The sequence below is a fragment of the Chiloscyllium punctatum genome, chromosome 41, assembly GCF_047496795.1.
Source record: "Chiloscyllium punctatum isolate Juve2018m chromosome 41, sChiPun1.3, whole genome shotgun sequence".
In the NCBI taxonomy this organism is placed as follows: domain Eukaryota; kingdom Metazoa; phylum Chordata; class Chondrichthyes; order Orectolobiformes; family Hemiscylliidae; genus Chiloscyllium; species Chiloscyllium punctatum.
Genome location: NC_092779.1, coordinates 19,334,634 through 19,351,879, shown reverse-complemented (window position 1 = coordinate 19,351,879; position 17,246 = coordinate 19,334,634). Strand labels below are relative to the sequence as shown.

At 40.8% G+C, this 17,246-nt stretch overlaps 1 protein-coding gene across 6 annotated transcripts in view; it reads right to left on the bottom strand.

Moving 5' to 3' along the window:
• LOC140464909 (uncharacterized) overlaps window positions 1-17,246 on the bottom strand; it is a 188,261-nt gene that overhangs the window by 40,261 nt on the left and 130,754 nt on the right. For all 6 annotated transcript variants that reach the window (XR_011955014.1, XM_072560518.1, XM_072560519.1 and 3 more), the window contains 3 exons: window positions 11,722-11,818; window positions 10,913-11,639; window positions 449-744 (listed from right to left, as the gene is read on the bottom strand). Coding sequence is in view for 5 of the 6 variants with exons in the window: in XM_072560518.1 (XP_072416619.1) it covers window positions 449-744; window positions 10,913-11,639; window positions 11,722-11,818 (1,120 nt within the window). In the remaining variant the exon portion in view is untranslated. The remainder of the gene's footprint in view (window positions 1-448; window positions 745-10,912; window positions 11,640-11,721; window positions 11,819-17,246) is intronic.

The following is a 17,246-nucleotide window of genomic DNA, read 5'->3' as shown; positions in this document are numbered from 1 at the left end:
GCATCAATTTGATCTTCATATTCAATTTGCATTCCATAAGTTTTGCTTCAGTGTAAGTCTGCAACTGCTTTACACCAGTGCTAGCCTTGTTCTGTGAATGCTGTAAGATGCTCAGAAAAGTAGCTGCTTATACATAACATAACACTGCACTGATTTCCTTCTCCTGTGAATCTGGGAAATGCATATGCGCAGGGGAGGAATAGTGGGCCTATCCATTTAGCTGCAATGCTAGTGTAAATACAGACTGAAACCAGAGTTAGAACCAAACCTGACTTTGGAATGAAGAGCAGAAAGTCTCCTGACAGAAGCTGGTCTTGTTGTCCATCAGTTTAATGTCAGGTCAGGCTTTGATAACTGATTTACATTCCAGTATTTGGCATTGGGTCTGATACATATTTGATCTTATTAAAATCTTAGAACAACAAGATGTAAGCTGGTGTCTACTTGCCAATCACAATGTGTGGACACTCTTTGGTTGCTTGGTTAATTTCCTTCTGGCTAGCAGTGGATGTTGCATTGCCCAGACATGAGGCCGGTTCAGTTGTGTCTTCCTGGCTGCAGCCTTTTTCCTCCACTCTGCTTTTCTTGTTGTCATCATTCAGTGAACTTTCCCCAGTCCCTCTTCTTTTATTGATGGGACTCAGATCTTTGACTGCATGTGGCTCAGTCTCCTGGGATGTTCCTTCCTCAGGTTCTGCTGCAGCTGCTAATAAAGCTTCAGCTTCTCTTTCGCTATCTTCATATCTTTCAAAAGTAACAAAGTTATAAAGGTTTTTTTTCAAAAGCAAAGGCACACTATGTAAATCCTAATGTTTGGTCTCAAATTCTAGAGTGAGACTTGAACCCACAGATGATAACTTCAAAGTTAAGAGATCTACCAAGAGAGACTCAGCTGATACTTAGTGGTTAGAATATTTGCATTTTTTGACTAAATAAGACAAAGTGTTCACTTGCAATTTTGTTTATTTTCAAAGTTCAATTCATTTATGGTTTCAAAATAACACACATTAAGATGAAGAAAGACACTTCATCTCTCAATATTTCTTTGTTTCTCTCTTCTTCTCTCAGTCACCACCCTGTCTCTGTCTCTCTTATTTTCTCCTCTCTCTCATCTTTCCAAAGTTTCTCAAAGGCATCAATAATTAGAGCGTTTAAAGGATTAATTTACTTTTGATGTTGTGAAATGTGTAAATAAAAACATTGTTTAAAACCTTACTTAAGACATTAGAACTTTGAAGTTCAAGGAGCTAAAATGACAAACCTATTCAAAAAGTCACCTAAGTAATTCAAATCATTTGTCAAGAGATCATAATCATGAAATATTTACTTTTGATTATTCCATTATTCAGTGTTTATTAACTTATAAATGGTTTTCCTGTCATAAACGGACATATTGTTACTCATTGGCAATATGCTGGGAGATATGAGGGCAGGACAAATGGTGTGGGGTGGTGTCAAGGGACATCCCCCACATTTTGTCATCACCATACATTTCTGCCAGCTGTGGGCAAGTTGAAGGTTAGCTGTCCACTTGGAGCCCATTTGAGCCATTTAAGTGTCTGGTTAGGAGTCTCATCCCACTTCCACAGGCATTATTACCCATACTGAGCAGCTTGCAAGCTGTCATATGGGGAGACTGTCCAGTAAAAGCTGTTTAACCTGAACATCTCTTCTCCCTCTTTAATAACCCCTTGACCATTAAGATATTCTCCTCTCACAGCTGCAACCTCAGCATTGGCGACCACTGGTGGTTGTGCTACAATGGCTGCTTAGCTACCGATCCTTTCATTTGGGCCAGTGGGTCTTTAACGTGGCCAGCCATCTTAATGGGTCACAGCAGTGACGTCAGTGGCGAGTTAATTGGTCACCAAGGGCGAATATGTCTCCTGGGATGCACTACCTACTGTAAGCCACATTCAGGCCCCAGTGAGGGAACTTGAGCTGTTTCAGCTCAACATTTTTACCACTTTTTTTGAAGACTGCACAACTCCCAGTGGCACTGGCAAGTGAGGTTAGGCAGAGTAAGGTAACACAAGTGAATTCATGAAGGAAGAAATGGTGCAGGAGGGAGAGCTTCAGATTCCTGTGGCACAGGAAGGACCCTGTACCAGATGGATAGGTCATACGCCAAGGGGCTAGGACCAACGTCCATGTGCAGAGGCTGGTTGTGCTGTGGATCAATGTTTAATCCGAATGACAGGGGAAAGAGAAATTGGATGAAGCTTCAGTGATTACTGGGAGAGGCAAACTATTATAACAAAGAGTGATTCAGAGATAGGGTCAGACAGGGACGCAACAGATAGGCGACTCAGGTGGTTTGGAGTATAAGTGTGTAAATGTAAGAGCATAGTAAAAAGGATGAAGGAGTGACATATTACCTTATATAAAAACTAACGTCACCATAGTCTTACCAGACCATAGTGCAGCTCTCTCGAATGAGACCGGTGATGGTTTAACCTGAGAGTCACACATCTCAGGTGAGGGTAAGACGTTGAGAAGGAGAATCCTTCACGGTAACTCAACTGGTGCAGGAATTGAACTGCATTACAAACCAGCTATTCAGCCAACTGAGCTAACCAATCCCCATTCCTGAAGAAGGGCTTATGCCCAAAACGTCGATTCTCCTGCTCCCCGGATGCTGCCTGGCCTGCTGCGCTTTTCCAGCACCACACTTTTCAACTCTGGTCTCCAGCATCTGCAGTCCTCACTTTCTCCTAACCAATCCCCAGGCAATGACAAAGATCTGGTACAAACAGAGGGAAATTTACTATTTCTGGCAATGTATTCAGAAGAAACAAAGAAGAACCAGAAGGAACGGCTTTGGCAATATTGATCAAATATATTGCTACAGGCCAGGTAAGGCCATGATGTACCTGAGAATCAGAGACAGACTCCATTTAAGTAGAGCTCAGGAAATGTGTGACCAAATACTGCAGTAAGAAGGAGATAATAAAGCATATTTTGCAGATGAATTTCAGCAAGATACAAGAACAACAGAGTTGTGATAAGAGGAAATTCAGATATTCTAACATAGACCAGCAAATAACAGTATAAAGGGCAAGATGGAGAAAGAATTCCTGAAATAGGCACATGAACTTTCTTAAACAATGTTTATAACCCATTGTGGGATGCAATCCTGGAGAATGAAGTAGTGCAAGCAGTAGTAGCTTAAGTGAAGGAACATTTTGGAAAGAATGATCGCAATATTATTAGGTTTAGAGTAATAACAGAAAAGGGCAAGGAACAATCAAAAGTAAACATACTCAACTGCAAGGATGTTTATTTCAAAGAGTTGAAAATGGATCTGGCCGAGATACACTGGAAACAAGAAGTGATTAATAGAAATCCATCAAAGAGGAGATAATTTAGGCATAGACTGGAAACATTCCCACATAGGAGAAAGCAACAATGTCCAAAACTAGAGCTCTCTAGATAATTAAAGTGCAAAGACTGAAATGAAACAATAAAAGGAATCTCACACATGTGTGAAAGTAGATGAGGAGCAACATAAAATGGAAACTAAAGTCTTTTATAAACATAGATATAATAAAAGGATCATTAAAGAAAGGATAGATATGTTTGTGGTAAGCATAAATTCTACAAGAGAGATGGTTTGCACCTTAATAGGTTAGGGACCAGCATTCTGGCAGGCAGGTTTCTACTGCAACACAACTATGTTTAAACTAAGTAGCGGGGGGAGGGGAAAAACTGGATGTTTAAAAAACAAATTGAAGGGAAAGTTAGAACAAGAGAAGTCAAGAAAGACACTGTATCAATGAGGCAAAAAACTCGAAAAGGGATCATGCTGTAAGGTTGAGTGAAATAGGGGTTGATGGGAAGGGTGAGAGCAGTAACAAATTAAAAATACTATACATGAATGCACGAAGCATTAGAAATAAGATGGATGAGCTTGAGGCTCTTTTGGAAATTGGCAGATACGATATTGTGGGGATAACTGAGACGTGGCTTCAAGTGGACAGGGCCTGGGAAATGAATATTCAAGGCTACACGTGCTATCGTAAGGACAGATAGACGGGCAGAGTGTGTGGGGTGGTCATGTTGGTAAGGGGTGATATTCATTCCCTTGTGCGGGGGGACCTAGAGTCAGGGGATGTAGAGTCAGTGTGGATAGAACTGAGAAATACTAAGGGTAAAAAGACCCTCTTGGGAGTCATCTACAGGCCCCCAAACAATAGTCTGGATGTCGGATGTAAGTTGAATCAGGAGCTGAAATTGGCCTGTCGCAAAGATGTTACTACAATTGTTATGGGGGATTTTAACATGCAGGTAGACTGGGAGAATCAGGATGGTATTGGACCTCAAGAAAGAGACTTTGTGGAGTGCCTCAGAGATGGATTCTTACAGCAGCTGGTGCTGGAGCCGACCAGGGAAAAGGCAATTCTGGATCTGGTATCGTGTAACGAACCATATTTGGTCAGAGACCTCGAAGTGAAGGAGCCATTGGGAAGTAGTGACCATAATACATTAAGCTTCAATCTGCAATTTGAGAGGGAGAGGGTACAGTCGGAAGTGACAGTACTTCTGTTGAATAAAGGGAATTATGGAGCTGGCCAAAGTTCAATGGTGCAATACCTTAGCAGGGATGATCGTGGAGGAACAATGGCAGATATTTCTGTGTATAATGCAGAAGTTGCAGGATCAGTTCATTCCTAAAAGGAAGAAAGATCCCAGGAGGAGGCATGGGCAGCCGTGGCTAATGAGGGAAGTTAAGAAACATATAAAGTTAAAAGAGAAAAAGTATAACATAGCAAAGATAAGTGGGAAAACTGAGGACTGGGAGCTTTTAAAGAGAAACAGAGGATTACTAAGAAGGAAATATGCAGAGGAAAAATGAGGTACGAAGGTAAACTGGCCAATAATATAAAGGAGGATAGTAAAAGTTTTTTTAGGTATGTGAAAGGCAAAAAAATGGTTATAACTAAAATTGGGCCCTTGAAGACAGAAACAGGGGAATATATTGCGGGGAACAAAGAAATGGCAAAAGAATTAAATGGGTACTTCAGATCTGTGTTCACTGGGGAAGACACAAGCAATCTCACTGAGGTAACAGCGGCTGAAGGACCTGAACTTAAGGGAATTTATATTTGCCAGGAATTGGTGTTGGAGAGATTCTTAGGTCTGAAGGTTGATAAGTCTCCGGGGCCTGATGGTCTACATCCCAGGGTACTGAAGGAAGTGGCTCGGGAAATCGTGGATACGTTGGTGATTATTTTCCAGAGTTCAATAGATTCGGGGTTGGTTCCTGAGGATTGGAGGGTGGCTAATGTTATACCACTTTTTCAGAAAGGTGGGAGAGAGAAGCAGGAAATTATAGACCAGTTAGTCTGACCTCAGTGGTGGGAAAGATGCTGGAGTCTATTATAAAGGATGAAATTACAGCACATCTGGATAGTAGTAACAGGATAGGACAGAGTCAGCATGGATTTATGAAGGGGAAATCATGCTTGACTAATCTTCTTGAATTTATTTGAGGATGTAACTCTGAAGATGGACGAGGGAGATCCAGTAGATGTAGTGTACCTGGACTTTCAAAAAGCTTTTGATAAAGTCACACACAGGAGGTTAGTGAGTAAAATTATGGCGCATGGTACTGGGGACAAAGTACTAGATTGGATTGAAAATTAGTTGGCTGATTTCGGAATGGCAGGCAGTGTCCAGTGGGATGCGGCAGGGATCCGTGCTGGGACCGCAGCTTTTTACAATATATGTTAATGATATAGAAGATGGTATCAGTAATAACATTAGCAAATTTGCTGATGATACAAAGCTTGGTGGCAGGGTGAAATGTGATGAGGATGTTAGGAGATTACAGGGTGACCTGGACAAGTTAGGTGAGTGGTCAGGTGCATGGCAGATGCAGTTTAATGTGGATAAATGTATGGTTATCCACTTTGGTGGCAAGAACAGGAAGGCAGATTACTACCTCAATGGAATCAGTTAGGTAAAGGGGCAGTACAGAGAGATCTGGGTGTTCTTGTACACCAGTCAATGAAGGCAAGCATGCAGGTACAGCAGGTAGTGAAGAAGATTCATAGCATGCTGGCCTTCTTAACAAGAGGGATTGAGTGTAGAAGCAAAGAGGTTCTTCTGCAGCTGTACAGGGACCTGGTGAGACCACACCTGGAGTACTGTGTGCAGTTCTGGTCTCCAAATTTGAGGCAAGACATTCTGGCTATTGAGGGAGTGCAGTGTAGGTTCACGAGGTCAATTCCTGGAATGGTGGGATTACCTTACACTGAAAGACTGAAGCAACTGGGCTTATATAACCTTGAGTTTAGAAGACTGAGAGGGGATCTGATTGAGACATATAAGATTATGAAAGGATTGGACACTCTGGCAGCAGGAAACATGTTTCCGCTGATGGGTGAGTCCCGAACCAGAGGACACAGCTTAAAAATACTGGGTAGATCATTTAGGACAGAGATGAGGAGAAACTTCTTCACCCAGAGAGTGGTGACTGTGTGGAATGCTCTGCCCCAGAGGGCAGTGGAGGCCCAGTCTCTGGATTCATTTAAGAAAGAGTTGGATAGAGCTCTCAAGGATAGTGGAATCAAGGGTTATGGAGATAAGGCAGGAACAGGATACTGATTAAGGATGATCATCCATGATCATATTGAATGGTGGTGCAGGCTCAAATGGTTGAATGGCCTATTCCTGCACCTATTGTCTATTGTCTATTGATTGGGGAACATGATGGAAGTCTTATTGTGAAGACACAGCACATGGCTAAGGCCTAGTGTAGGAACCACCGGACCTTTTCCTGTATAATAATAATGCGGGCTTGGGTAGATAGGCCATCATTTTAAAACTTAGAGGTTACACAAAACAGAAGATCAGTAGATAGTGAGGTAGAGAGTAACAGTCCTCAGGAGGCCAAAACTGCTGACATGAATAGAAACCTGCAGAATGAAACTTAATAAAGAAATGTAATGTGATGCATTTTGAAAGGAAGAATGAGCTGACAAAACAGGAGAATAGAAATAGAAAAACAGAGAACAGTATCATCTAGTCGCACATTATCCTGATATGGACTTGTATCACTGTTCCTCCTTTATCACAATGTCAAAATCATGGTACTCCCTACCTAACTGCATTCTATGAGGGCTGAATCAGTTAACAAAGCTATTTCACCATCTTAGGGTCAATTATTTATGGGCAATACATGTTGGGCTTGCAGTGATAACCACACTCAAGAAAACACAATTTTTAAAAAATGAAAGCAGTTTAAAAAGATTTTAAAAGTTTTAAAAATCCAAAGATGTGCAGGTCAGATGCTTTGGCCATGCTACATTATCCTGTAGAGTCCAGGTATGTGCAAGTTAGTCAGGGTGTCTATTGGGTTATGGGGAAAGGATAAGGAGATGTTGTTTGGATGGGATGCTCTTCAGAGGGTAGGTGTGGATTTGATGGGCCAAGTGCCCTCTTTCCCCACGATAGATATTCTATGATTTTCGAAGGTATTGTTTAGGTCATTTGAAAACGCTCAACCAATAAGAAGCAGCTAACAAAAGCTCACAAAGAAATAGGAAACCAATGAAGCTTCTCTAAATAATTTTGAAAATCATTTCAGGTAATATATTTCTTATCTGCCTAAGCAAAAATAGTACTTGCAATAAAGAAGACAGTGCAGAAATATTTTTTGAATATGCAATGCCTCAACAACAATCTCTGATGGAATCACTGTACCCCTCGAAGAATCCTGAGGCCAAAATTCATGGTGCATTCAAGATACATCATTTTCACTAAAGAGGTAGCTGTGTAGAACTAATCATATGCATCTGTGTCTACAATGACTAGAGTTAATTTATGATTGATACCCAGTTTAGTAATTAATGGAGCATGCCAGGAACAGCTATTACTAAGGCTGCTTCCTCTTCTGCAACCGTGCATGAATGGAAAATTACCAAAGGCTAAACCTGTCAGTGAAACAATTTTGATGAGCAGTGAAAATAAATGGAATTGTAGCAGATTTGCATAAAATATTTCAACAATATTATAATGTGTCTTGCTCTTCTTGAATTGTAAGACTGAAACAAGAATACAATACACAAGATCTAAGAGGTGTTTTTTTTAGCACATCATATTAAACAGGCAGCAAATGAAATGTTTAATTTGAAAACTCTGAACCTTAGGTGTGCTTTTCCTTTCCCTGACAAGGGAAAATAATTGAGTGTGTCAGAGAGATACTCACCCTCTTCTAGCAATCATCTGTGAGAGAAGGACCAGGGGGCACACTTCTTGACCCACGATCAATGTAGATTTGAATGTAGATTTCTCCAGCTTCCTCATTTCCCCTCCGCCCACCTTATCGCAGTCCCAACCCTCGGATTCAGCACCACCCTCTTGACCTGCAATCTTCTTCCCAACCACTCCGCCCCCACCCCCTCTCCGGCCTATCACCCTCACCCTCACCTCCTTCCACCTATTGTATTCCCAGCGCCCTTCCCCCAAATTCCCTCCCCCCTACCTTTTATCTCAGCCCGCTTAGCACACCAGCCTCATTCCTGAAGAAGGGCTTATGCCCGAAACGTCGATTTTCCTGCTCCCCGGATGCTGCCTGGCCTGCTGTGTTTTTCCAGCACCACATTTTTCAACTCTGGTACTCCAGCATCTGCAGTCCTCACTTTCTCCTAGTTATTCTTAACCCACTTCCAATAAAGGTCCCTAAGAGGTCAAATAATGGTCACTTAAGGGCCTCGACTTGACACCTCCCTGATTATCTACTCAAGCGGGTGACAAGTGTGACTACTTCCTGCCTGGGGAATCACACCAACCTGCTTATCAGGGAAGCCTCCAAATGCCTCAATTTCTGGGCAATCCAAGCCTTACAAACCTTCACTCCCTCAACACACCCCCTGTAACAACCATCCTGTGATCTGAGGATAGAGGAGAGATTCACCTCCTCACTGCTGGATCCCCTGTGTAATGCGCCTTGACCAGAGACCTTTGTGACCCAGAATTTCCTCAAGCTCTTCAATAAGGCTAAGAAGCACGCCCATTAAAACCATCAGCTTCTCATGAGCTGAATGGCGCACAATAGTTTGAGTTTTCTTGGGAGAGAAGGTGATGCATTAGTTACCACGAGCACATTTGCACCCAAACTTGAAAAAGGGAAAACTGTGCCCTGAGTTTCAGACACATTTTATAATGTACATCAAATGATCAGAAAGGCTGCATTTTCTTCAGTATTTGCCTCCAAGCAAGAAAATAATTATTATCAAAAGACAGTTTTGAAAGGACTGTTTTGTCCTTGAAGTTGTAAAGGGATTTTGAAAAATGATCCTGAACTTAAAGTCATTTATTTAAGTACAGCCTTTGTGCAACATTGAACACTGTTCACAGAAACTTTAAAAAGAAAACTACAAATTAGTTGAACTTTCTTTTTAGTTTTTTTTGTGTTGTAGCTCACTATTTAAACCTATTCTCTAAATAGATGAGTCAAAGGATGTAGTGATTACTCTATATTTAGTGTTACCTATTAACCTTGACTCTCTGTGGTATATAAGGGTACAAATTTATTTCCCTATCTGGTTGAGGGTCAAAAAGTTATTTTCCTAGAAAAAAATTAAAAAGCATTTAATTCCTTTCCTCTAAATAGAGCCCGCAATGACTTGTTCTCAAATTCTCTCGGTAGAGATACATTATGCTTAATAAAACTTAGTGTTAGTTATAACTGAATAATCATCAATGTACTAAGATAACATCAGTGGTGATCAGCTATCTTAATTATTTTACCCTCATTGAGCCATCAGTTGAAAACAATTAGATTTTGTTAACCTGTTTCCAGAATGAAGCAAAACATTCTATACATGAGAAGTACTTCTTTCCAATTAGATAAGAGTCTGAGAGCTATCTGTAACTTAGAGGTTATTATTTGAATGGCTTGAAATTGAAAGAGGAGAATTGTACAACAAGACCTCAGTGTCCTTGTGCTTCAGTCACTCTAAGTAACCATGCAGGTACAGCAGGCAGCAAAGAAGGCAAACTGCGTGCTGGTCCTCCTAGTGAGAGGATCTCAATACAGGAACAAAGATGTTTTACTGCAATTATACAGGGCATTGGTGATACCGCATCTGTAATATTGTGTGCAGTTTCCTTATCTAAGGAAGGATGATCTTGCTATATAAGGAGTACAGTGAAGGCTTGGATTTACCAATTCATTTCTGGGATGGCAGATCGAATGAGGAGAGATGACTTGATTCGGATTATGTTACCTGGAGTTCAGAAGAATGATGGGGGAACTCATAGAAACCTACAGAATTCTAACAGGACAGGTTAGATGTTGGAAGGATGTTCCCAATGGTGGGGGATACCAGAACCCATGGATCATAGTTTAAGGATAGGGGATAAACCTTTAAGATTGAGATAAGGAGACATTTCTTCACCCAGAAAGTGGTGAGCCTGTGGAATTTACTATTGGTTGAAGCCAAAACATTATATGTTTTGAAGAAGGAGGTAGATACAGCTTTTGTGGTGAAAGAGATCAAGGGATAAATGGGGGAAGTTGGGATTAGGGTTTTAAGCTCAATGATCAACCATGATTATATTGAATGGGCAGAATAGGCTCAAGGAGTCGAATGGCCTATTGCTGCTCCTATATTCTATGTTTCTATACCATGGTCTCCTTTTGGAAATGGCTTTATTCCTGGTTTGAGGAACCAGGTATTTACTTTCACATCTTAAAAATATGGAATGTTTCTTTCCAGGTAAGGAAAAATTTATGGAGAAATATTTCAACATGAAAGTAATACCTCCCTTTCAGAGTATCTTGCTCCACTAATGATATTGGTCTGGTTGTGAGATTTTACAATTCTTTCAAATTATTCACTGGAAATATCATTTCTTAAAATATACATGCTAATGGATAACCAGATATAAGAAAGCCTCTTACCTGTTTAGCAAGACTGTGCAATTTTTGCCATGACAAACAATTTCCTGATCCTCAGGTAGTTCATCTACCTGTGACACTATGTCCTTCACTTTGGATCTCTCAGCAATAGTAAACTCTGAGTTTGTGCTTTCAAGACTGGTGCCCTTGACCTCTTCATTGCTTCCATCATCTTTTATGCACTTGTTTTCTGTTTCTTCATTTTCTTCATTTATTACATTCTCCTTTCTTCCTTCTGACTCTGATTCACTCATTAACTCTTTATTAATATTTCCATTATCCTCCTTTGTTCGCACATTTTCCAGGGACCTATTGTCTACAATTTTGTCATACATAACATTGTTCTTCTCTGTCCTTTCATCATTTTGTCTGTTGACCCCTGTTTGGGTTTCTGCACGGCTAAAACTCTTCCCAGGCTTATTGTCACATTGTTCCTTTACTGCTGTGTCTTCCTTATTTTCATTACCACCATAACTGTCTAAAATAGCTTCAGTAATCTCTGGAGCTATAACTAAGGAGGTACCTTCTGCCGAGCTGGTAGATTGAGGCCCAAAGACACCTATGTCTTTCTTAAATGGCTTTCCTTTTAGTTTTGCAACATTTTTGTGTTTTGCTTGGCTTCTGATATTGTTCGGATCCTCAAAGAGACTTGTGTTGTTCGCATTTTCTTTATTTAACTTGTCAATCTTTTGATCATGGAAAATATCTCCAACCTCCTGATCAAATATTGCTAGGAAAACAAGATGGAGATATTAAACTTAATATTCTTTGCGTGTGCACTGTACTGCACTAACAAAACTTTTTTTGCATACCTGTTGAATCTGGAGGCTTTTTCTTCTGTTGGGATTTAACTTCTTCAATATTTAAATTTTGCTTTTCTTTCACATCACCATTCTGCTGATCTTTCACCTGCACAACAGGAGGAGGTAATTAAATTTCATGTACACTTTACAGTAGACCTTAGAATTGCAAGATTCCTAAATTTTCTCACATGGTAATCCATTTTGATCTTTGACAAGTAAGATAAATCTCTAAAAACCTAAAGCAGAAGAAGAAAGAGTGGGGTTTGATGCCACGACTGAGTTTGGGTTCAAGACTGACTGGATAATAAGAAGGCAAAATCAAGAACTTTGATCAGGCTTAGACTTCAAAGTAACACTATTTATTATATATAAGTACTTAACACATGGTAATCAGAGATATGCCACATTCTGATCTTATAATTAACTAGGTAAGGATTGATCTTCCTTTGTGTGTTCACGATCATGTGCTCTTAAGATGTTTTAAAGTTCTAGTGAGGCATAGTGTAGTTTTGTGTGGGATAGTGTAATGGTCCATTCTAACTCCATCCATGTTGTCTTATTTATGCTCAGTAATGTGCAGCGACATGACACCATCACAAGGTTGCCCCAGGCTCCTAAAGTTCTTAGTCAGCTATTTTGCCTGAATTTTGTATTCATCAAGGTGAGAGGTGTTGCGATACACTGTAGCCAATTTTTGGCAATAAAATTCAGCACAAAGCAATGCTGATTATATAGACAGTAACAATTCCTTTCACCTAACAATATCCATCTAAATTAAGCACAGCAAAGCATCTATTAACATATCAGCCTATGTTTTTCACTTTCATACATCAATTATTAAACGTAGGAAAATGTATTTCGCAACAAGTAATGGTGAACATACTTATATTGCGTTCTCTTCCCAACCCGAGCGTGAATGTCTGTTTTTCATTCATCATGTGATATGGGCATTGCTGGTTAGGCCAGTATTTATTATCCATGCCTTGTTACCCTGGAGAAGACGATCATGAGCTACTTTCTGAACTACTGCAGCCCTTGAAGTGTAGGAAGACTCATGGTACCGTTAGGGATTTCTAGGATTGTGACCCAGTGACAATGAAGGAACAGTAATACAATTCCAAATCATAACGGTGTGTGTTGGAGGTGAACAGTTGGAATTTGCAATATGTTCCCAGGCACTGTTGCCCTTGTCCTTCTAAAGTAGTGTCAGCCATTTCTGGTGCTATTGCTGAGGAATGAATTCAGAATGTTTTAAATTATATAAATTGAGAGGAAAAACAGGATTTGGAGAACACTGCTGGGGAACATAATATAGCAGAAATTAAATATAACAATTATAATGACTAAGTGTCTCTTGTGGCTAAAAAGGCAAGGTTAAATTAAAGATGGGGATTAATTCTTTTCACTGACTGCTAGAAGCATCAGATATAGAATGCTTGAAAAATATGTGGATAATTGAAAGTTTATGTAAGGAAAATTTGATTTCACACTAACTAAAGAAGGTTTATGCCAAGAAATGGGAATGAATTTAATATGCAGGGCTTTAGATTGTTGAGAAAATATTGTTGTAATTGAAAAAAGGACAGAAGGCACTGGAGACAATATCTTGGGGGATTTTAAAGGTTAAAGGATTTGGCTAGATGTAAAAACACTCAGAGTTGGGTCAACAACAGGATTGCAAAAGTTTCTGAAGGCAGGTAAAGACAAGTTTTTGTTGTAATAACAGATAGTTACAACCTTCAATTATTAACTAGGAATGTGCAACTGGAAGTTAGATGATCAAAGCTAAACTGTCAATTGTGATACAGACCACACCTTGGTACTGGTAAATGTTCCAACTACTAGGGTAGGTGCTGCAGGAGCAGACTGACACTGGGGGCCAGGAAATATAGCTCAGTGCCATTCAGGTGGATTTTTGCTGCTTTAACACTGAGTACCATTTACAACAGGGATTTTAGACTGGAGTAAAATTGCCAAGCTCAGCAAAAAAAGACCAAGAAACTTCAGTTAAGTATTATTGTGCATGCAAATAAATCCAGTCATAATTTTCCATCTGCTTCTAGAAGTTATTCAAGCTGGGTACTCCCTTCGTGCACAAGAATGTATATACGCAGAGCAGTGAAGTAACTCCACAGAAGCTGGTAGCCTGTTGCCAAGTCACCCTTTCTTTATATGTGAAAAGTCCTTGATGCTAATTTAGCTCCCTCAGAGCCAGCTCTCAGAGTGAACAGGATTGTCTGACATGCCTGTTTTTATCTGTCAGTCAGGGCTCCATGATTGGGGCTGTTACCTTGGATCAGTTCATTACAATCATTACATTCCTCTCCTCTGAGTCCAAAGACATAGGCCAGTTCATATGTTTTTGTAGCCCCTCGTGGAGGGTTTTAACACGGGTCAGGTTCGTCCAACTCTGCCTCTGTTACAGGTGGCGCGTAATACACATCTGTTCATCTCTTGTACCCTGAGAGTTTCGGAAGAAATTTATTCTCTTCTTCAGGTGGCAAAGGCATTGAGGCAGTGACATCCACCATGTCCATCTCATATTCTGAGGTCTCCTCAGCGCTTGATGGAGAGGAAGATCCCTCGGGTTCCGTCAACCTTTCCGACTGTTCTGAGGAGCCGAGATGGTTTGCTATTGCCTGGTTTGTGTATTCACCACATTCATATGGTCCACGTGCTTGCTCAGGACTGTCTCACCTACGCGAACTTTAAACGTCTCTGGACCTGACCGCACGTTGGCAATGCTTCAAACCCATGCAGGGTCACCTCCGTGGCTCCTGCACCAAACTTTGCCCCCTGAAGTAAACAGTCTCTCTCCCTTAGCAGAGTCTTGTGACTTGCACTGACATTCCTAGTGCCATTTAATCGTCTCCCCCTGCGAGCACAGGAAAGATCAGATTTAACCTGGAGCAGAGTCTTTTCTCCATCAACAACTCTGCTGGAGCTACCCCTATAATTGCATGAGGGATGGTCCTATAATCAAATGGATACCAGGATGGTTTGGTGTTGGCTGTTTTATCACTTCCCTAAAAACTATGGTCTGCCTGGGCGACCATTTTCAAGGTTGACTCTTCTTTTAGGAGTCAATGCAAAAGTGCCTGGATGGATGCTAGGTTACTTTTGAACTTTTGGTAATAATTCACCAGCTCAAGAAAAGACCAAAGCTCTAGTACAGACGTGGGAGCAGGGGCACATTTGATTAACTCTCACTTTATCTTCCTGGTCTTGTCAATTCTGTAGCCCAAGTAGGTCACCTGGGGTCCCTTCTAAGGCAGAAGCCCACCTGTGAGAAATGTCTAAGGCCTATGACTAATTTCTCTAAGTGCTCCTTATTGGTCTTCCCTGTTAGTAGCTCATCATCTAGATAAATGGCAACCAGGGATAGACCTTGCAAAATGTTCTCCATCGTCAGCTGAAAAATTGCAAAGGCTGATAATACTCAAATGGCAGTCTCCGATATTGTTGCAAACTCTTATGAGTATTAATTGTAGTATACAGATGAGAATCCTCATCGAAGTGCAATTACGAGTACATATGGCTCATGTCCAGCTTCGTGAAGAATAGCCCCACAACTAGCTTTACACATAAATCCTCTATTCAAGGCATTGGGTATATACCCAACTGTGAAAAGCAGTTAACCATTTGTTTAAAATATCCACAAAGGTGAACTGACCAGTTGGGCTTCACAATCAGTATGACCGGTGCTGCCTGTTCCCTTAACTGGATTGGTTTCACGATTCTTTTGCTTTCCAGTCTCCTGATTTCTGCCTCGACTTTTGCCTGAAAGGCAAATGGCACTGGGCAGGCCTTGCAGAATCATGGAATTGCTTTCTAGTTAACATGTAACGTGGACTTGGCTCCTTTGATAGTCCCTCGACGTTCCTGAAAAACTTATTAATACTTAACTAACAGGCAGCCATTTTGTTATCAAAACATTTTGAATCAATCTATTTCTCACGAGAGACTGGAATCAAAGTTGTACCCTTACTCTGTAGCCCAAATAGGTCACTAGGAGTCCCTTCTAAGGCATATACCCACCTGTGGAAAGTGAAGGGATCATGAAACTAGTCCAGTTTATGGAACATGTAGCACCAGTCATACTGATTGTTCCCCAGTAAATGTTCTCAGTCTAGCCAAGGTATTGTGCAAACTTAAAGACTGGAATCCAAAGCGAATTTTGTTAAGGACTGATTCTGCGATCACTAAAATGCTTGCACTGGTATCGACCTCCATTAGAAACAGGTGACCATTTAACCAGATGTTTTATTTTGATTGGTTCTGATTTGGATGTTGCTAAGCAATTTAACTGTCCCAACCCAAATGTAGGTGTGTTTTCCAGGGTGTGTAATTTTCTGGATACTGACCTATTAATTCTCTTACTCAATTAAATCTAATAAGACGTTTTAGCTGTCTTATGCCTGCATAACCGGCAGCAACTACAATGACTTGCCTGCCTGGATCCTGAAGAAAGTTTTAACTGTTTGGCCAAGGAATGGCATTACTTTGGGGGCTTGCTGTGGGCGGAACAAGAGTGTCTCTGTTCAGGATATGTCCTGAGCGAGGTTATGCAACTGCCTTCACTCAGGTGGTGTTCCTGAAGATCAGTCGGACTGGTGAGGGTGCCCACTTCCATCGGGCACTGCAATTCATATGTTCCACTTGACACATTTTCCAATGATAAAGTTAGTTGTAGTGCCTGTTTGAAGTCCAGGTGGGTTTTAGCTAGTAGGTGCTTTTGCATGGTTACATCATTAATCCCACATACCAACTGGTCTCTCCGCATCTCACTTATGGTTGAAACAAAATCACATGCTTCAGCCAGTCACTTTAACCTAGTCAAACATACTGATACATATTCCCCTGGTACTTGAACTGCCGAGTAAAAATGATAGTATCTCAGAATGAGAGGAGGCTTGGGGTCATAATATTCATCGATTAAATTAGTCAACTCTTAAAAGGTTTTCATATCTGGCGCTCAGGGAAAGTTAGGCTCCTAGTAACCAAAAAAGCTGCGGGTCCACAAACTGTCAGAAGAATTACTCATTGCTTTTCATCTGCCCCAATGTCATTTGCTTGGAAAAATAACACGTTCTTTCTACATATGGGGTCCAGTCTTCAAAGGTAGGATCAAACGAGTCAAGCTTCCCAAAAAATGGCATGATGCCAGAAATGCTTCCCCAACTCAAAGAGGACTGATGTGAGCAAATTTCTTCAAGAGCATGCTTTACTCTCGTCACCACTGAATTAACATCATAGAGGCCAGTATCCCATTACTAAGTCACCCTTTATTTAAATATGGAAGGTCCTTGACACTGATCCAGCTTACTCACAGCCAGCTCTCAGAGTGTCAGGATGTCTCACACTCCTATTTGTATCTGCCAGATTAATAGCCCCAATCAGGGAACTCTTATTCTACAAGGTCCACTGGGCTGGACTTGTTACAATCACTACAAGCATTATAACAAGAATGACCCCCCCCCCCCCCCACCCACGTGCAAGATAAAAGGGAAAAAAAGATAAATTAGAGCTCTGTA